Genomic DNA, 18,045 nt, shown 5'->3' on the forward strand with positions numbered 1-18,045 from the left:
TGAGTTGCTGCTGTCTTTCTAGGAGGTATAGGAAGGGCTGTCTGTTTTCTCTAACACCATGACGTTCCTAGTAGGCTCATAAGCACTACAGCACGGAGAGATCTGCAGATGCTTCTGGCCACACTCAGACAATGTAAACCCTACCCGAGGTGGGTGTCTCTGCCTGGTGCTTCCCATTGGCTGTCTCCAAGCGTTCAGTCCATCAAAAAGTGCACTTCCAGGGACTGAAGTGGAATTTAAACTATCTGAATATAGTCCTTTGTGTCAAATCAAATGATTTGTTAAAGCGAGGCCAGATTTGCAGGGAGAATCAATCTTTTTTATTAGATCAACTGATGTGGAAAAAGCAGACAAACTTTCAGGCATATTAACCCTTCTTCTGGTCTGCATTTGTGCTTTGGGAATGGAGGGATCTGTCTGCCAGGGGAGGCTGTGCTTTGGGATATGTGTTCAGACTGAGTATTCAGCAAGAACTTAGGTCTGAATGCAGACCTGGGTGGCATTTTTGGGCATGTCTGCATGCTTTATTTGAGGAAAAAGACTTTTGTCCCTGTGTGTTTGGACACTAGATGTTACCACACAACAAATAATAGGCTCTGCTCTGCAGCTGACTCATTGTGCAAGTCTGGGGCTAATTACTGAATCCCTCCGTGCCTCAATTTCCATCTGTAAAATGTCACAGATGCCCACCATTCATAAATCGCTTTCAGATTTCCAGATGAGGTGCTGTGTAAGTGTAGAATAGCGTTAGTTTATACATATTGTGCTAGAGTATAATATAAAACACATGCGACAGAAGAGCCTCACAGATGTGTCTCTTTCAACTGCAAAAGGCAGGGCCTTGGCCGATGATTTAGCACAGCACTAATTGGGCTAAAATAGGAGATTGCTCTTATTCTGATGCAATTGTCACCATTAAAGTCCTCATTTACCAACAGCTTTTGGAGATATCCCAGTTATTTCCTATTGAGGAGTGCTGTAGCATCTTGGGTCTCAAAGCACAACAATTTATAGCAAATGTCGACGTTTTTATAGCATACCCCACACTGGCTGTCCTCACACTTCTGGAAGGGGACTGCTCCATTGTTTATTTTGAATGTGCATCTTGCTTGTCCTGTAGCTGCACTTAGCACTTTTTTGCTGCCTAAAACCTTTTGGGCATTTCCTAATCTCAAAGCAGAGGCATTTGACCGAGTCATTTCCATTGCCATTACTGGGTGTTGCATACACAGGAATCCTCATTTATTGATAAGAAAGCTGTTCCCGTGGCTGCGAGCAAACGAGTGCCTGGCAGCTGTTCAAAGTGTAAAGGATTTGTGGCATGTGATGGTTTGGGTTCGGGCAATCAGCTTCGGTGAAGTGCTTGAGAGTGTCTTCCAGATACCTTTCATGGAGAAGGATAAACTGAACCAGTTAAGAGATTTGGTTTGTTTAAGTACCCTCGAGTTTCCTGATTATGCTGTTGGGGCTAAGCTCTCGGTGGCTATGAAGTCTGGGAGCGCTTTTCACTGCGGGACGATTACGCTTGTGTGAAACTGAGAAGTGCCAACATCAGCCCTGCTGCCAGAGGCATCGTGTGGCAGTGGGCACCAGTGACCATGCACTGAGCCTCCCAATCCTCCAGCTGTGCAGTTTTAAAGCCCTGGTCTGAGCTTATTTGCCAGTGTATTGTTGCCTAGGAATAATTACCGATTCTGTTGTAAGAAGAAGGTATGGGGCTGGGGCGGGAGGAAGGTTCTCCGGAGATCTCCGATTCCTGCTCAGTGCATTGCAGACAAATTGCACCACTCCGCATTTGTCCATTTTGGACTCGGAGGCTCTGGCTGTTCTCCCCGTTCCCCATCAGTGCTCAGGGAGGTTCAGAATTCATTGTCAAATCCTCCACAGCTGTAAGAGAAACGTAATATTGGGGCTGAGTGCGTGGGGTGAATGGCGTGGGAGAGAAGGTTGGCTGACATGCAGCCTTACCCAGTGCTCGCCGTGTTCCGGGAGAGATCTCCCCTGATTGCTGGGCCTTCATTCCTGAGTCTAAATGTGCCATTTAAGGCATTTTGTAGGAGAATTTCGAGGCGGGGGCAACTAGAGCCTCAAAATGAAGCTCTTCTAATTACCACTAGCACGATGTCTCGGAGGAGATGTGATGGTACTCGTTATTGTGTAGGTGTCATAACTGAGAGGAAGCACAAATGGTGAGGAAGGGCTTGGTTCCACCAGGAAATAATTGGGTCCCCAGTTGTGGGAAGCATTTGGTAAGTTTTGGGTTAAAATAACAGGATGAAGGAATTCTGGAAAACATTTTGATTCCGCGCAGTATGATGGATATCTTCTGATTTCTTCATCCTAAAATGAGTTAGAAAAGTAGTCTGGTGCAGCTATTTCGAAGAGTTAAAAATCTGAAACTGAAAATGAAACATGCCTGGCTGACCCCAGCTGGATATTTCCTTTGCTAATTTTTCTTCATCCAGAAGTTAACATGGAAACAAAACCAAAAAAAAATAATTCCTTTGCACAGCCTTGCGCTAATCACTAATCTGATGCAACTGTTACCTTGTTCTTCCCGTTATGGGGACCAGATGATATCGGGGATTTGCTGGGTCTGCTTCTCCCTGGTGTCCCAGAGAGCGAAGTCGCAGATGCGGGGAGATGTGGAAGGGATTCCTCTTTCTGTTCAGATCTCTGAGGACCATAGCAGAGCTCAGAGGGATTTAGACAAAAGCTAGCAAAAGGTAATTAGCAGAATCAGGCAGAGTAATGATCCTCAAGAGGCTGAGCATCGTGTTGGACTGCATCCTGTCCCTGCGGCTCTGGGCGACAGGCATGGCAGAACGAATGAAGCATGCTGGCTCGAGCCTGAAGCTGAAATGTTGATCAGGGAAATAGAGGCTTTGCAAAAGTGCCCCTGGGGCTGATAACAGTAATAATCAGAGTGCGTTCTCCATAGTAAGTGTGGGCAAACGTGGAGTTTTGATTTTCAGGGAGAAAAGTTCTTCTGAATTCAGACCTTTCTTTTCAGCAGCTTAAGCTATGCTTTCCTTATTGGTCTTTCAGCTAATTTTTGTCTTGGCTAAAGGAAGGCAGTGCTAATGTTCTGGATGAAGAAACACCAGTGCTTGATGGAGCATCCTAAATGTAACATGTTTATGGGTTACAGGGACTTTCCGCGGAGAGAAGGCATCTAACCTTAGAGGTGTCTTTAGTCCTTGCAGTCTGAAGTGTGATAAAACAAAGCAGGGGTAGAATTTGATGTCAGAAATCCAAACTGGCAACAGGATGCATATTTTTAACACAGGGGTTAGCCTTGGATGCAGTTTGCTAAAGAAACCTAGGTTGTCTGGCTCTAGAGTGTCTTTCTGAGAGACATAGTCCAGTTAGCACACATTGTTTGGCTCGAGACTGTGAGAGATTCTCTGACCTGTGATACGCAGGTGCAGAGCTGATATTATAGGAGTCCCTCCAGAGTTTATGGTGAGCCTTGATTCCTTTCGTCCTGTCTGCTTCCTTACTTCGTGTTACGTTATGCCGTGTTTTGAGCGCGTTTTTCCCCTGATCACTTCTCCCAGCAGGGAAAAGCAGTCTCCTCTGGAAGGGATGTGGGACCGTCTCACTTTGAGGTGAACTTTGAGGCGCATTGTGGTTCCCATGCACGCTTGGGCTGGGGTCGGATGAGTTAGCCAGGTCCCATGAACTATCACTCCCTGATCTGCAACACGCAGTGCCAAAGGAATGAGTTTGATGCGATGACTGTGGGGATGGGACACTGCGTTTTGGCTGCAGTGGGGAGCGGAGCATCTCCAGGAGGGTTTTTTCACCCAGGACAAAGTCCCAGCCCCTGGGGGCTCAGGTGCACTCAGCTGCCTTGGCAGGAAAACTTGTGGGCTCCTTCCTTCTAGGTCAGGGGCACTCACATATAGCCACATCTTGCTGTGAGAGATTTGTCCATACACGTTATTGATGCTACCTGCATGCCTGTTTTCTGGCGTTTTATTTGCTTTGGTGAATTTTACAGCCGGGCAGTGATGGCCAGCAGGGGAGCTGCCAGGAGGGAGGTTTGGTGCGGCACCAAGAAGCCCTGAGCGCCACGCTGCCATCAGCATCATCTGGGAGTGCATCTTCTGCAGCTCACACACAGCAAGGCTTTAACAAACCAGTGCTGGATAGGGAAAATTCCTCCTCGTCGGGGTCATTTCAGTCTTCAGGCTATATTAGTAAAATGTCCTTGGTGTTTCTAAAAATAATAGATAATACATTTCTAGCAAAATGTGTTGCCCCAAAAGCCAGCCTTTCCCTGCTAAACTTTCCTCTGACAGATAAAGATGGATTGAACACGGATCTCACAGCTCATGGTTGCCTATGAATAAATGATCATGATCTAATTCCATATGCTAACAGAGCACAGGCCTAACCAGCAAAATAGATCTTTGGCACTGTGAAAGAGCACAAATCCCCAGGCTGAGAGCAATTATGTATAAAATTAGTTAGTGGTGTGGGAGTGTGCATGTGTGAAATTTTAAATAAAACAATGTGAGTGATGTGAGCTGTTTAAGAATAGACCTGGGTGAATAATGGAGATTTTTTGGGTTTATTTGCCAAACCAAAAATTGGAAAGAAAAATGATTTGGGACAAACTGAAATGGAAATATTTAGGGTTTCTTTTTGACACAACATAATGACTAAAATGTGGCTTTGGGTCAACCTAAATTATTTCATTTGACCCAAAGTGAACCAGTTAGTTTCACTAAGACTATTTAATCAGTTAATTTCATTTTTAATTTAGGTGAGTTTTGAAATAAATACCATTTTGAGACCAAAGACCGAAACGTCACTAAGAAACTGAAAATCAGTTAAAAAAATCTAGAGAAAGTACTGCAGAAATTTTTTGCAAAGTACACCCCATTTTTTTCCACTTGAAGCTATATACCAGATTTTATCTGGGTTCTCAAATAGTAGTTGTTATTCCAAAAGTACATTTTGTGGTAAATCTCCTTGTCACTCGGTTTTGCTCTTATATTTATTTATTTATTTATTATTACAGAGCCTTCAAAATCACAGAATTTCATGATAAAAGAAATATTTATTGCTTTTTGGGGAACAAAAAAGTCCCTTTCCTGTTTAAGAAGGTAGAAAAAAGTAGACATGAAAATTAAGTATGAATATTTTACAAGCAGAAAAAGATCAGATAGCAGTTCTCATAAGAAGGGAAATTTGAGCTGCTTTTTAAAGATAGCCAGTAAAGTTAAGGGTAAGGGTTATTAAAATAGATAGATATATATATTAAATGGAGAGAGAGAGATCACAAATGGAGAAATTTTGGCAGTGATAAGGGTCTCCTGGTAGGGACAATGAATTATCCGTAATGATGCTAAAATTGCAGAAATATTCTATAGATGTTCTGTTTCATATTGATAGGCAGCCTAATAATTTACAATTTATGAGTGAAACTAAAACTTTGCATCCTGTAAAATCCTGACGTGAAAACTGTGGGAGAGAACAAAACATCGTTATTTGGTCAATGAGATCATCTTTAAACTTCTCTGAGCCTCCTTGGCCTGAGGCTCGTTACCTGTGAAGTGCTTTAATTACGTTCAGGGCCCTGCTCAGCGGCAGTGCTGTGGGGCTGGTCGGTGCTGGTGTTGAACATGGGGTCAGAGGAATTGTTTGTTGGAAGTGAGAGGCTCGTGGTGTTGGGTAGCTATCGGCCCCAGAGAGGGGGTGAGAGGACAGACGGCCTTGATGTGAAGCGATGGGAAGTGGAGGGATGTGGTGAGCTCGGCTTTTCCCCATCGGTTGCCTCAGCCGGATCCCAGCCCCACTGCTATGTAGGACCCCAGCCACTGCGGCCCCTTCCCAACCACTGCCTTTGCCAAAAGGTGTAAATTCACAACGTATACAACGAGTAAATGCCATGGCAGTAAACAAAAACATTGTGGCAGCTGGGTCCCATGGATCTTGCGTTAAACAAAACCCGGGGTGCTTACCGTGGCGAGCAGGCCTTGCTCCAGCCTCGTGGGCTGGTTCTGCTGGCTGTGTGGTGGCCGGGCCTGCACCATCGTGTCAGGGTCCCATCCCTCCTGTAGCTCCCCCAACCTTTGATTCCCGTTTTTTCTTCAAACCAGAGGCTACCGGGCCACGCGAGCGCTCCTCCTCCTCTCCACGGTTGCTGTCAGCCCATTGCCTTTCGCTTGCTCCAGCTCCGTTACAGAGCTAAAGACATGACTGATACCAAACAAGTACAATTAATAAAGTCTATCTAGCCAACATCTGACTCTCATTAGAGGAAACGTGTTGAAAAAACAGATCCCAGGTTGGCTGTGATTTATGGCTTGGGCCTGCTATCCTTCACAAGCACTGGCGAAAGCTTTTGCAAAGGGCCAGAACATAAACTACTTAGGGAAACTCAGTATCCATGTAAAAAGGCTGGAAGGGTCAAACCAGACAAATTAAAGAGGGGTGGAGATGCAAGCCCAGGCTGGCTGTCCCCCACCGAGGGCCACCTAGGTAGGCGCAGGGGGTCTGTCTTCGTATTTCTACTGTGGAATTTGACTTGAGATTTCTTCTGGTGCCTGCAAATATCACTGCTTGTTTTTTTCTTTTTTGGCTAGGCTGTATGCATGTGTGTGGGAACAAGTGGATGGAAGGGGCAGTGGTCCAGTGGTTTATCTTGAAGTGTCCAAGTACAACACCTCTGGTGGGTGTTTCATGCTGAGCCTGATAATGGGACTTGGACAGCCTGGGCATGGTGACAATGCTGTTGTCACCTGAGTGAAACACGTTGCTGCATCACTGCTGGATCCTGGATGTCTTTGTCACTTCTCATTCCCTATCTGCTCACAGAGTTTACTGTAAAGTTAGCCATGCTTTCTGCTCCCCTCAGGAGCTTTGAGCTTCATTCTTTTCTCCTTGCAAAGAAACAGTTGCCTGGATTAATTTAGCTGACTTTACTGATGCTCTTCCAGATTTGTTCAGAGAATACTGAACAACATTTTCTTCAAACTGGACCTACTCAGCTTGTGTGTTACAGATTTGTAGCGCAGTATACTCCAAATCACCCCACTGTATTGCAGGGTTTGACTTTCTAGTAATGGCAAAATATGACCTTGAAAAAGCTGGCTGCAAAGGTTTTATTTGTTTAAACAAAGGCTTTGTGATTCCAGAATTCTCTCCCCTTTCATATGCTATAAACGACCTCCTCCGCCTCCTCTCTGAAATATGAATTCTGGAGTAATCTATCAAGAAAAAGAGAGACAGAGCCTTGATCCCTTGACTTCAGTTGAGCTGTGCAATTTATATCTACTGAGCATCTGGCTGTAGGGAAACCAAAAGCCCTTTTAATATTCTGCAGAGACTCTGGGTATACAAATGAGCGCGGGCTGTCAGGGCTGAGAAATGGGGCAGAGATGCCAAGAGGTTTCTTTGCCGTTTCGCAGAACTCTCTGACCTGCGGCCCCATGGTGAAAGTTGGCCTGATTTTTTTACTCGCTTCAGTACCACTGTGATAATTATGCTGAAATCATTAGAGCCCTGTCGGTATAAAGCCGTTATCATGCCTTTTTGGTTAATCTCGATTTGAGTGAGGAGCTGGAAGACTTGTGGGGCTTTCAGCCTCGATCAGGCAAAATATGCACCTATTTAATCATGAAATTATGTTCATGCTGCTCAAGCAATGTGGAAATGCCAAGCGTAGCAAGCACCTGAAGGAAGACATTCACTGTTGTCAGTCACTTGTCGCAGGAGCACGTCCAGAGCCCGGTGCCTGTTTGTGCAGAGCAGGAGGTGCCAGTTCTTAGCCTTTAATTGAAGACCGATCAAATGCAGCAGCCTTTGGGTCAGAGTTAAATAGGTCACCACTGACACAAGGTATGTGACCTGCTATCTGCCAGCACGCTGAGTCTATCCCATCTCTGATATGTTACATCTTTCCTTTCCCTCCAGTTGTACTGCTTCACCCACGCGGCCAGAGGGGGGGAACAGGAGGGCAGGAAGGCAGAGGTGTGCTAGGACAGGGACAGCAAGATGTTCTGGAGACAGACTGGGTGTCACACGATATGCTGGTACAGTCTTACACTTATTATCTCAATTATTTATCCTCCCTGCTGGAATATTTCTAAAACAAATCCTACCATGTGTTTTAAGGTTGGGCTTCATAGAGTGAAATCACAACTCCTTTCTCAGAGTTTAGCTGGAAAAATACAAATCTGCCAGCTAGGAATCTGGGGGAAATAAACTGTGGTTCTGTGTAGCAACAAGTGATGGATTTCTGCAGATATGGATAGCGTCTGCTCTGGAGTTTCAGGTCAGAGAGCGTGTGTATTTGCCCCAACATTGTATTCACTGTCTGTGGAATAATGATGTGAGATTCTCAGGCTAGCTTTACTAAGGCAGAATGCTTTGACTTTGCAGTGCAAGCCCTTGGAACCACCAGCCATTAGGATTAGAAAGTAAATATTTAAGTGCATAGTAGTAAGGGAAGATAATTTGTTAGCTTGATTTGTCACCATCATCCTCAGACTTCTCTACAAGGACAAATAATGACCCCCAGATCTTGAAGCAGGCTGGTCCCTGGTGTGTTGCGAGCAAGCTTTGACTGTAGTTTCTGTATCAGAAGTACCAAGCATTTATCTCACTCTTTGTGTTTGTAAGCATTGTCCATCTGCCAGTTAGCTAGATAAATTACACAAGGATTTGTTGGCAGGACTCTTTTTCCTCAGTGAGAAGATTTTTTGCACTAGGACTTCCACTTACTGGATTAGTTAAATGTCTTTTGGGTCCAGGCTAAGTACTTTGGATGTGGATCCGGGTTTCCAGGTGCTTTGAGAAGGACAGGATCAGAGTTCTGTTATTTTGCTTATTTAAATCTAATGTTTTGTCCAGCAAATGCACATAAGAGTACTGCTTGAGATGCTCTTCAAGAGCAGAGGGGCTGCTGGACCGGTGTCCAGCAGATATGATCAGAGCTTCTTCTCATCTGAGTTGGTTGATTCGCCCCTGTGCAGAGGAGTAGTACAAGTCTTTTTTGTAAGCTGAGCTCTCCAAATAGAGTTTAACTTACCAATTCATCTCAAAATCTGCCCCAGAGATGGTTTTCAGACAGGTCAAGTTAGTCTCTCTGAAACCTATGGGGGTTATTAATAAGTGCAAGCCAGCAGAAGGGAGACTAGGACTCCATATTTTATTTGCTCTGTAACACATCTGGTACGCCTTTTGGCTCTTGGGAGCTCTGGATTTATTCAGTCTTATCTTTCGATGGGGATGAGCAAGATCAAAAGCATGAAGCCGGTTACAAACAGAACATAATTCCCCATTTTGCGCACCACAAGCAGATGCAGACCAAACCAGCCTCGTCCACTTCCTTCCCCGGGGACAGTGCGCCTGTGGCACTCGTGTATTCACGGGCCAGTTCAGACCAAAAATATTGATCCCCAAAATTGATTGCAGAGAATAAAAATAAACAAATGCTGTTAGTCCGAAGACGGTCCGTGTCAGTCTTGACCTGCGAGGGAAGCCCTCGATTGCAGTGTGCCCAAACCATCACACGCTTTGTTTGCGAAAGGTAAGGCCCCACCAGATGGAGGCTGCGTGTCTGCCTCCTTTGGGAAGGTGCACAGCTCCCCGTGGAGATTTTCTGTGCCCCCAGGGGGTCAAGGAGAGAATTGCTTTGGAAGGTTTCTGCAGTGGGTGATTGGATGCTGTCAGTACTCAGACAATCTGCTCGGGCTGTAAATCACTGAAGGGGAACAGCCAAACTTCCTGGCCCTCCGAGCCACGTATTGAAATCGTTGCGTGGCTGAGAGCCATCGGCGCATACCATGTGCTTCATAAACTGGAAAGTGTTTGTGGGTGAAGATTTGAGAGGTTCCTCAGGGGTCCTCATGCAAAAGGGGACACTCGTTAGGGATGAGAACTGAGTCCCAGGTGTCCTGGGGATGTTGGTTCACCCACTGCTCTCCATCGGTAGGTACTGGGCTTACACAAATCCCCAGTGCACCCTCAGCCTGAGCCACACCTGCATGGTTTGTTAGTGGCTCAAGACTTAGAGGTCAATCTCCCCAGCCCTATGGAAATACCAGGCATAAATCCTGCATCAGTGGTCATCACTGTGAGCTGGCCCTGGTCCTCAAGGAGCCCAGAAATGCACCCAGGGATTCTCCTCTGTGGGACATGAGCTGTGTCCCACGATGTGTCTCCTGAGTAAGGCTGGTTTGTTCTCTGTAAGACTTCACGCTGCGAGTCATTTTCCCTTTTCAAAAACCATTGCACTTGAGCAGTTGTGATAGGTGAGCGGGCCGGGCTGGAACGCTTCTCTGCGAGCTGGGAACAGGCCGTTCAACACGGCTGTGACGTGCTGGGAAAGTGCTTGTTGATTAAATCTCTGCTCAGGGCTTTATCCTCCTTCACTCACTTTAAAACTGCTGAAATGAAAACAGAGGCAAAGCAGCAGGCCTCCTGTTTAGATAAGTGATGTCCTTTGTACCAAGCAATCATTTTAAACTGCACTCAGAGCCCATTAAGCTAACGTTTGTTCTCGGTAAGGCATCCTGTCAAGACCCCTTTGGTGCTTGCTGCCGATCTGTTGCTTCTATGCGGCAAAGTGAGATGGAAACCACTTCGTGCTGCAGGTCTGCTCTGCGTCAGCCCTGGGGTCACTTTTGTTTTTTCTCGCTGTTGCTGGGACTGATGATTTGTTGTGGGAGTGGTTACAGGGCCTGGGGATGGAGTAGGGCTCTGCAGAGACGGGTGTTCTGTGCATTCATTGCTCTCTTCGGGATTTGACCAGGATAGAGAGCAAAGGAGAAAAGAGCACCGAGCAGCGACTGTGCAGCCCGGGGTCTGCAAGGTGGTACGTGCCACACCAGCTTGTACCAGTGACAGACCATGTCTCTGCTGGTGACAGCTGGTCGTGCTGGTTGGCACCAGGAAAAGTCTTAAAACTAAAATTTTCTTTGCCTACCTTCTACCAGCTGGTAACTTGATTTCACACTGTACCACCGAATGTCCCCGAAACAACATTCATAATGTGGCTGTGGCTGCTTACCTGCATAATAGTGTTGAATGTTTATTCCACCCCCCAATAACTTATTATCTTGAAGCACTTTCCTGTGTGCCTTGGATCAAAAAGGGATCAGGGCCCGCAGAGTGAAAGCCATGGATTAGAATGCAAAGTACACAGAGATTTTACATCATTCTGTTTTGTTCTTTCCAGAATGCATGAACTGCACAAGACTAGCAGATATGACCGAGAGGCTAAACACGCTTGAGGCCAAGGTAAGGATTTTATTGCCTTTATTCTTCTGTTTGGCAAAATTTTCCAAGCGTTGCCAGTGAAAAAGTTGAGTCAGCAGCCCTGGAGAGGGGAGGTGTCTGTCCGTCTGCACAGCAAGCAGGGACAGCAGAGCTCAGCTGGTGTGACACCAAGTGGTGTGCAAGGAGAGAGCTGCTCATCTCCTTCGCTCAGCTCAGCTCTTGGGATTAATAACCAGGGAGGCAGCTCGTGCTGTTTCCATTTGCTTTGCAGCAAGTGCTCCATGTGTCTGCCTCAAACAAGCCCAAAGGGAGGTGCCTGGGTGGTGCAGGACAAAACACTTGAAGCAGATACAGGCACTCAGCCCCGTCTGTACTGCTGGCGGCTGGTGAAAGATGGGTCTGCGTGAGCATTAATTCAGCTCCTCCTGAATAGCACTCAGGTTTTGCTCCAGGAACAGCGGGCGGATGGAGCTGTGTGATAAATGTCTTGCTTTCAGCTGCTTGATACCATGGGGACATAAAGCAGCGATTCCCCTGGCTCGGGAAAGAAGCAGACTCCAGTTCTGGTCTTGCTCACTCCAATGCCTTGTGGAACCTTACCCTTGTAGGGCACAAAACAGAGCAGTAAGGGCATGCAGATTTTTCTAAGGACAGTTGTTCAGCCAGCTGTTCAATTTTTATCCATTCCTGTGTTTTTATCCCTCTTCTGAAGGATGGGAAGCTTTTGTGCATACTTCAGTGGAGAAAAATATTAAGTGCAGACCTTCACTTTGTTGTGTTTTTTTTTTTTTTTTTTTTTTTTTTTTTTTTTTTTTTTTTTTCCTGCAAATTGTTTTAATTTCTACCTACTGGGATTCAGATGACTTGTTCCAATCTAGTAACAAAAAAGCTGAGCTGGTCCCCTTTGATCTGTGATGTCCCTGTGCCAGCCCAGTCCTGGCTGTTAGATGCGATGCTTTGGTTGCTTTAAGCAAGTGCTGCTCTTATTATTCATTAACATATGGCTATCAGTGACATAAAAGAGTTTGGGGAGAAACCTTTGGTGGGGGGAGGTTGGATGTGTGGTGATTTTGAGGCCAGTGCATGAGATTCTGGTAATTTGGGAATTGTCTCAGCTGAAATGAAGTGAGCAATGTTGTCTGGAACTTCCTCAAAGCCTTCACAGTTATATTTCACTTTGGGGAAAATGAAAGGGGAGGGGGGATGAAGATGTGGGGAATTCTGTATTGTTCGAGTGGAAACAACTGTTGTAGTGCAAAGGACAAAGACGAGCTGGGCTGTTTCTCGGAGCAGCGGGACCTGGCAGGTGGGTGTTCTTTGGCAGCGGCGAGCTGGAGGCGTTCAGAGAGCAGAGAGGGGCTGGTGACCGACCTCTGCGTGTAGTCTCGAGTCCAAGTAAGACATGGACCAGCCTCAGAGAGATGTAAATCAGCCCTCCCATGCTCAGCCTGTAGCCAGCTTTACCTTCCTTCGCTTTCCAGGACTTTCTGTATTTGACTCCCTGGAAATTCATAACCGAAAACTTGTTCCAAAGTCCTGACATCAGAGCACCTGCGCTCTGCTGGCTTGTGCTGCTCAGCACTTGTGCCGGGTAACAAAGCCTAGGAGGCAAAGGCCAGCCTCAGCCAGGGCCCTGGCAGGACTTGGCGGAGGAGGAGGCAGCTCCCACCTGCCCAAATCCCCCTTGAGAAGTCTTTGACCGCCACTGAAAGTGCCCCCAGATCAGTGGGTTTGTTATGCAGGTACGCAGCTGGTTTAAAACAGGTGATTTTAGGTTCTTGTCACCTAAAAGCAATCTGCTTTCTGGAGTGGGCACCACCTGCCTGATGCCCGTGGTATTTGGGAAGTGCTGCCTGCTCGCCTTGTGCATGGGAGCTCTAGTGAAGGCAGCAGCATGACCTAGGGCACTTGTGCAGCAACTGGCATTTGTCCCCTGGCTGGCAAACCTGGCGTGCTGGTCTCTAGGAAATGCTTTGGGTGTTGGCAGCCACCATGCTGCAACCCGCCCTGTGTTCAGGAGGGAGCTGGCAGCCAACAAGTGCTGTGTCGACAGCTGAAGGCTCTGCAGTCCTGCAAACCCTTTGACATGAGGATCAGCGAGGCAGATGTGTGCAAAGCCCAGTGCCAAGATGTTACCAGCTGGACTTGTGAAGGGTTTAGGTACTGGCTTCGTCCCAGCCATGGACGAGCAAAGAGCACCTTAGAGTCACAGAGTCACAAAATACCCTGAATTGAAAGGGACCCACAAGGATCATCGAGTCCAACTCCTTCTCCCTGCCTCCCTGAGCACTTTGGATGATGCAGACTCACAGGTTGCGGAGTGACAGGCTCCTGCCAGAAGGACCTCATGAATGCCGTGGCCCTCCAAGTCTCCAGGTAGCTGGAAGTCTGCAGAATCACGGGCATGATCAGCTGGTGGAGCCTGAGCTCAGCAGACGAGGAGCACCTCAGCGGTATTGATCAGCTCCATCAGCTGTCTTGGGCATGGTGCATCGTGTCTGTGTGTTTTAGTGCTGCAGCACTCTGCAGTCCTGGACACCTTGTAATGCTAAGCAAGTGCTGCTGCTTGGGGCTTGTCTGGCTTGCAGAAGGAGTGCTTCATGCTCTATTTTAGCCATGCTAAATGTGAGCATTTGTGTGTGACACATCGTCCTCAAAGAAGTTTAAAAAGTTACAGCTTGGAAAACTTGTGTTTCCGATTTGACCTTTCTCTAGCTAATTATATTCATTGATTTTTTTACCCAGTTCCAAAGGCAAGGAAAACACCTTAGCTCTGGGGAGCTAATGAGGCAATTCGTGTTATTGCTGTGATGGGTTTCCTTCTGACCCTGCTGTGCTCCCACAGAGACCCAAGCTGGGAGCAAAGCTCATCAAGAGGTTTACTTTTATGGAGGGCAATGAGTTGTCTGTTTGTATTGTGGTGTGTAAAATCATGTATCTGCTAGGAGAGTATATTCTGCAGCACAGCCTAGCAAGGATGTTGTTCATCTTCGGGCTTCTACTTTGTTTGATAAGCTGTGGGTGCTGTTCAAAAACTGGTGGCGTGTAGCAGTTAAAAGCAGAGTGGAGCAACATTATATGAGCACAGAGGCTGTGCACAGGAGAAATGTGCTGATTCACTCTTTCTTCCATGTTAGTTTAAGTTCAATTTGATCTACACAGCCGTGTAGTGACCTCAGTTGTTGTAATGCAGTACGTGCCAGCGCCCTTGAAAAAGGTGCTTACATTCGTTTAGTATTGCTTCTATTCCTGCTCTGGGTTTTGGAGAAAGATGCCTGTTTTGAAACAACTGATGCTCCGTAATGTCAGGACCTGAAGATGCCAGAGTAGAAGCCATATGAGCAGCCACAGAGTATTTCTATGGTATGGAAGGTTCACATTCAGAGAAAGACATTTCCTTCTAATTCTTACATTTCCTAGGTGGGAAACAGCCAGTTCGGGGGCAGGATTTCCTTCCACAGCCTTCTTTCTCTCCTTGCTTTTACAGCAAGGTAAGAGTACAAGTGGGAGGAGAAAACACAAAGATGGATTCTTGTTTTTTGCTGTTTTGTTTGTTTGTTTGTATTTTTTGTTCTGTTTTGTTTTTTGCCTGTTGGCCCGTTTGCACTTGTATTGCAGTAAGTAGAAGGAAGTCCATGGTATCTGAATATGCCGTCAGTGAAAGTGGCCACAGGATACCCGGGGGATAGCTGCCCCCTGGAAGCTTTCAGTTCTGAAGGGATGCAGAAATGTCTTACTGGGTATGAGAAAATACAGAGCTCCTTTGCTGTGCACGGGCTGTGGCTGGAATACCCTGTGTGGGAAACTTGGAGATAATCTCTGGGTTATTTATGACAATCCCAAATGGACGGGGAGTCTGCATTCCAGCGGTGTGAGGGGGGGACTTGCAACTGCAGAGTGTAAATCAGAAAAGGTCACCCATGGATGACTTTGCTGCTTTTGCCCTTTTGAATTTCAACCCGGAATTTAATAGATAGGAATATAATGGGAATTTAATGCTGCTTTAATAGAGCAGGCTAGGCACAAGTGAAAAACAGGCTCTTCTTCACACCTCTGCAAAGCGGAGGAGGAGCCAAGAGCCCTTCCCAGTATGTGTGAGGACAAGTTAAATGTGCATTTGTCCTCCGGTGGCTGTGAAGGGCAAGTGTATGTGAAATAAGCTCAGCCGTGGAAGAAGAGGCTGCAAGTCTGTCGTTTCGTCTTTCCCTCCTCCTCTTCTACAGGCTACCACAGCTGTCCCCATAAAAACAGGGCTGTAACGAGGACGGCTCTCGTCTTTCTTAATGCAAGGATGATTTGGTTCATCCAACTTGTAAGGTCAGTGTCCAAATGAGGTAACAAAAGGAGCCCTCTGATTTTTGTAATATGAAAGTTAGAATAGAAAGTGAGACGTGAGAAAACAGAATGAAAAAATGACTCTTTAGGGACAGAACAAAGTCCTCATGTGCCTTGTGCCCTCCTTAACGCTGCTGTAGGTTGTCCTCGGGGCTGCATGAGATGTTGCTGCATAAAAGGAGGTGAAGGGAGATGAGTCTGGATCCCTTCTCATCTCTCCCATTTCAAGTTACCCCATCATCAACGTGGGATGGATTTGGCACACTCCATTTGCTTGATACCAGACCCATTTTGGTGCCGCAGGTTTGAAAGTTTGTTTGATGGTGCTGAGCTTGAAATCCTCAAGCTTGGGGAATCTACATCAGGGAAGATGGTGCTGAGGCTGGGGCAAAGGGCAAGAAAGTATGCAAGGAAGGGCAAAAGCTTCCCCTCCCCGGTATGCCAAACCTTACTTCTCTCCCGTGACATCCTATACAACACGACTACAGCCTCCCACTACCGACTTTCATTTCAAATACAATGCTTCTTGTTATACCAGCCCAGTTTCTAAGTGGGAAGAGTGTACAGTCCTTTCTTTCTGGCCGTCCTGAGCCTGATGCTGCTCTCCTGTGACACAGGACAAAGCCCTGACAAATTGTGCTGAAACTCAAGAGCGCTGCAGCGCTGCTCCCACTGCGAGCAGTGCTAGCAGGAAAGCAGGCAGCTGCCTAAAGCTTTCTGCTCATTTTGTTCTCCACAACCCCCAGTTTCTTTTAATAAACCGCACCACGGAGTTATGGGCAGTGTGATATTAATCCCAACTTTCGGTTGGAGCTCGAGCACAGCATTTGATCTGCGTTGATATAAGCCAGCCTTATCTCCTGACACCGCTTTTGAGAGGATCGTGGCATTTCACTCACAGCTTTAAAGCAGGAGATAGCATTACATATCTAGTGTCTGATTGATTCATTGTGTGATTGATAAATGACATGCGTATTTCTTGCATGAAAACAGTCCTTGTAATGTGATTCCCCGTGCAGGAATTTCTGAAAGGTTTTAAAGAAAATCTTTGTACTGTACACAGAGGTTTAATCGATCCATTGCTATTTCTCTGAAATCACCCCATTTATGTAGCTCAGGTTTCCACACAGCACCTTCACGACCTATGTCTTTTGATTACAAAGCACCATTACTTGGAATTTTTTGCTGAAATCATTGTATGAAATGATTTTCTATCTGCCTGTTTCTCCAAGCAGCTGTCTGTGATGTTTTGTGGGGTTTGTCTTTTCCTTCTCTGATAGATGTGAAACAATCTCCTGCTGTAGTGCAGAAATATTTGCAAAACAGAAGATGTTTTAAGGTACTGTAGCATAGCTGGGAGAAACTCCAGGAGCAAAACCCGAGTTGCTTGGCCGTGAGGCTGCTGCTGCTCCCAAAGAGCGGACAGTAATGCTTGCTTGGTATTTCAAGGACTTTCATGAATATTCCATGTTGTATATTTGATTGCCACTAGCAGTTATTGAAGGTAGCTTAGGAAATCTCTGAGGTTTCCTGGTGACCCTGTGCAGAATCTGCTTTTCCAGTTCCAACAATGCATTGAATTCAGGGAGTATTTAGGTTAATTTGCAGGTAGCCGTAGCACGAGCAAACTTAAATCAATCCCTGTAAAATTCTTAAGTTAATTGGTGAGTTTCTGTAGGTCAGGTTTTGTCCTTAAGACTAAAACACATCTTCAAACTGATGCTTAAGAAGGGGAGATGATGAAACAAAATCTAGTGGGTAAACCAAACTTTGTATCAAAGGTCATCTCTGAGCTTCACATCTATCTCCTTGGCATTTTTCTAGTAAGCAATCATCACGCTTCTGCCAAGGACATTGAGGCAGTTCAGATACTGGCCTTTCTCTGACTTGGGCATGCTTCCGTCTTCCAGAATGACAGTTAAAATCCTTTCATTCTCAAGCCTGGTAATTGTTGGATCTTATTTCTTATCACTGTTGGATTGAAGGAGAAATTGGTCCCCTAAGGCTGTTCCATGTGTTTGGCAAATGCTGTAAATCATTTGCCAGAACCACAAAAAGGCTTCAAAGACCTCCCTCTCCACCACCCCCTCCTGGAAAGTTTTTTAGTTACAGGTTTGGCATTTTTAATCAAATATGTTTGACATTTTCATAAAATAACTTTGAAAAATTCCATTGTCCTTTAACATGCAACTTAATTTGCCAAGCGAATCCTACGTCTGCATTAGGAAATACTTTGAGTATATTTACTACCTGAGGGTATTACATTTGCAAGCTTTGTTTTTCACGAGAAATACTCTTGTGGCCAAAAAGTAGGTAACAGCAAAGGCAGTATAAGTGCTCGGATCATTTGCTAACCCTGCTAGGAACCAGTCAGGAATAACCCAGGAATTCTGGTGGAGCTTCATTACGAAAATCTGATTGTAAGAGAAAAGTGGCTTAAGGTCCTTTTCTCATCCTGCCCCAAGGCAAACA

At 46.0% G+C, this 18,045-nt stretch overlaps 1 protein-coding gene across 4 annotated transcripts in view; it reads left to right on the forward strand.

Moving 5' to 3' along the window:
- Positions 1–18,045, forward strand: part of COL26A1 (collagen type XXVI alpha 1 chain) — a 173,370-nt gene that overhangs the window by 116,407 nt on the left and 38,918 nt on the right. For all 4 annotated transcript variants that reach the window (XM_084299437.1, XM_084299439.1, XM_084299440.1 and 1 more), the window contains exon 4: positions 11,198–11,259. In XM_084299437.1, coding sequence (XP_084155563.1) covers positions 11,198–11,259 — 62 coding nt within the window. The remainder of the gene's footprint in view (positions 1–11,197; positions 11,260–18,045) is intronic.

The sequence above is a fragment of the Netta rufina genome, assembly GCF_964035555.1.
Source record: "Netta rufina genome assembly, chromosome: 21".
NCBI lineage: Eukaryota > Metazoa > Chordata > Aves > Anseriformes > Anatidae > Netta > Netta rufina.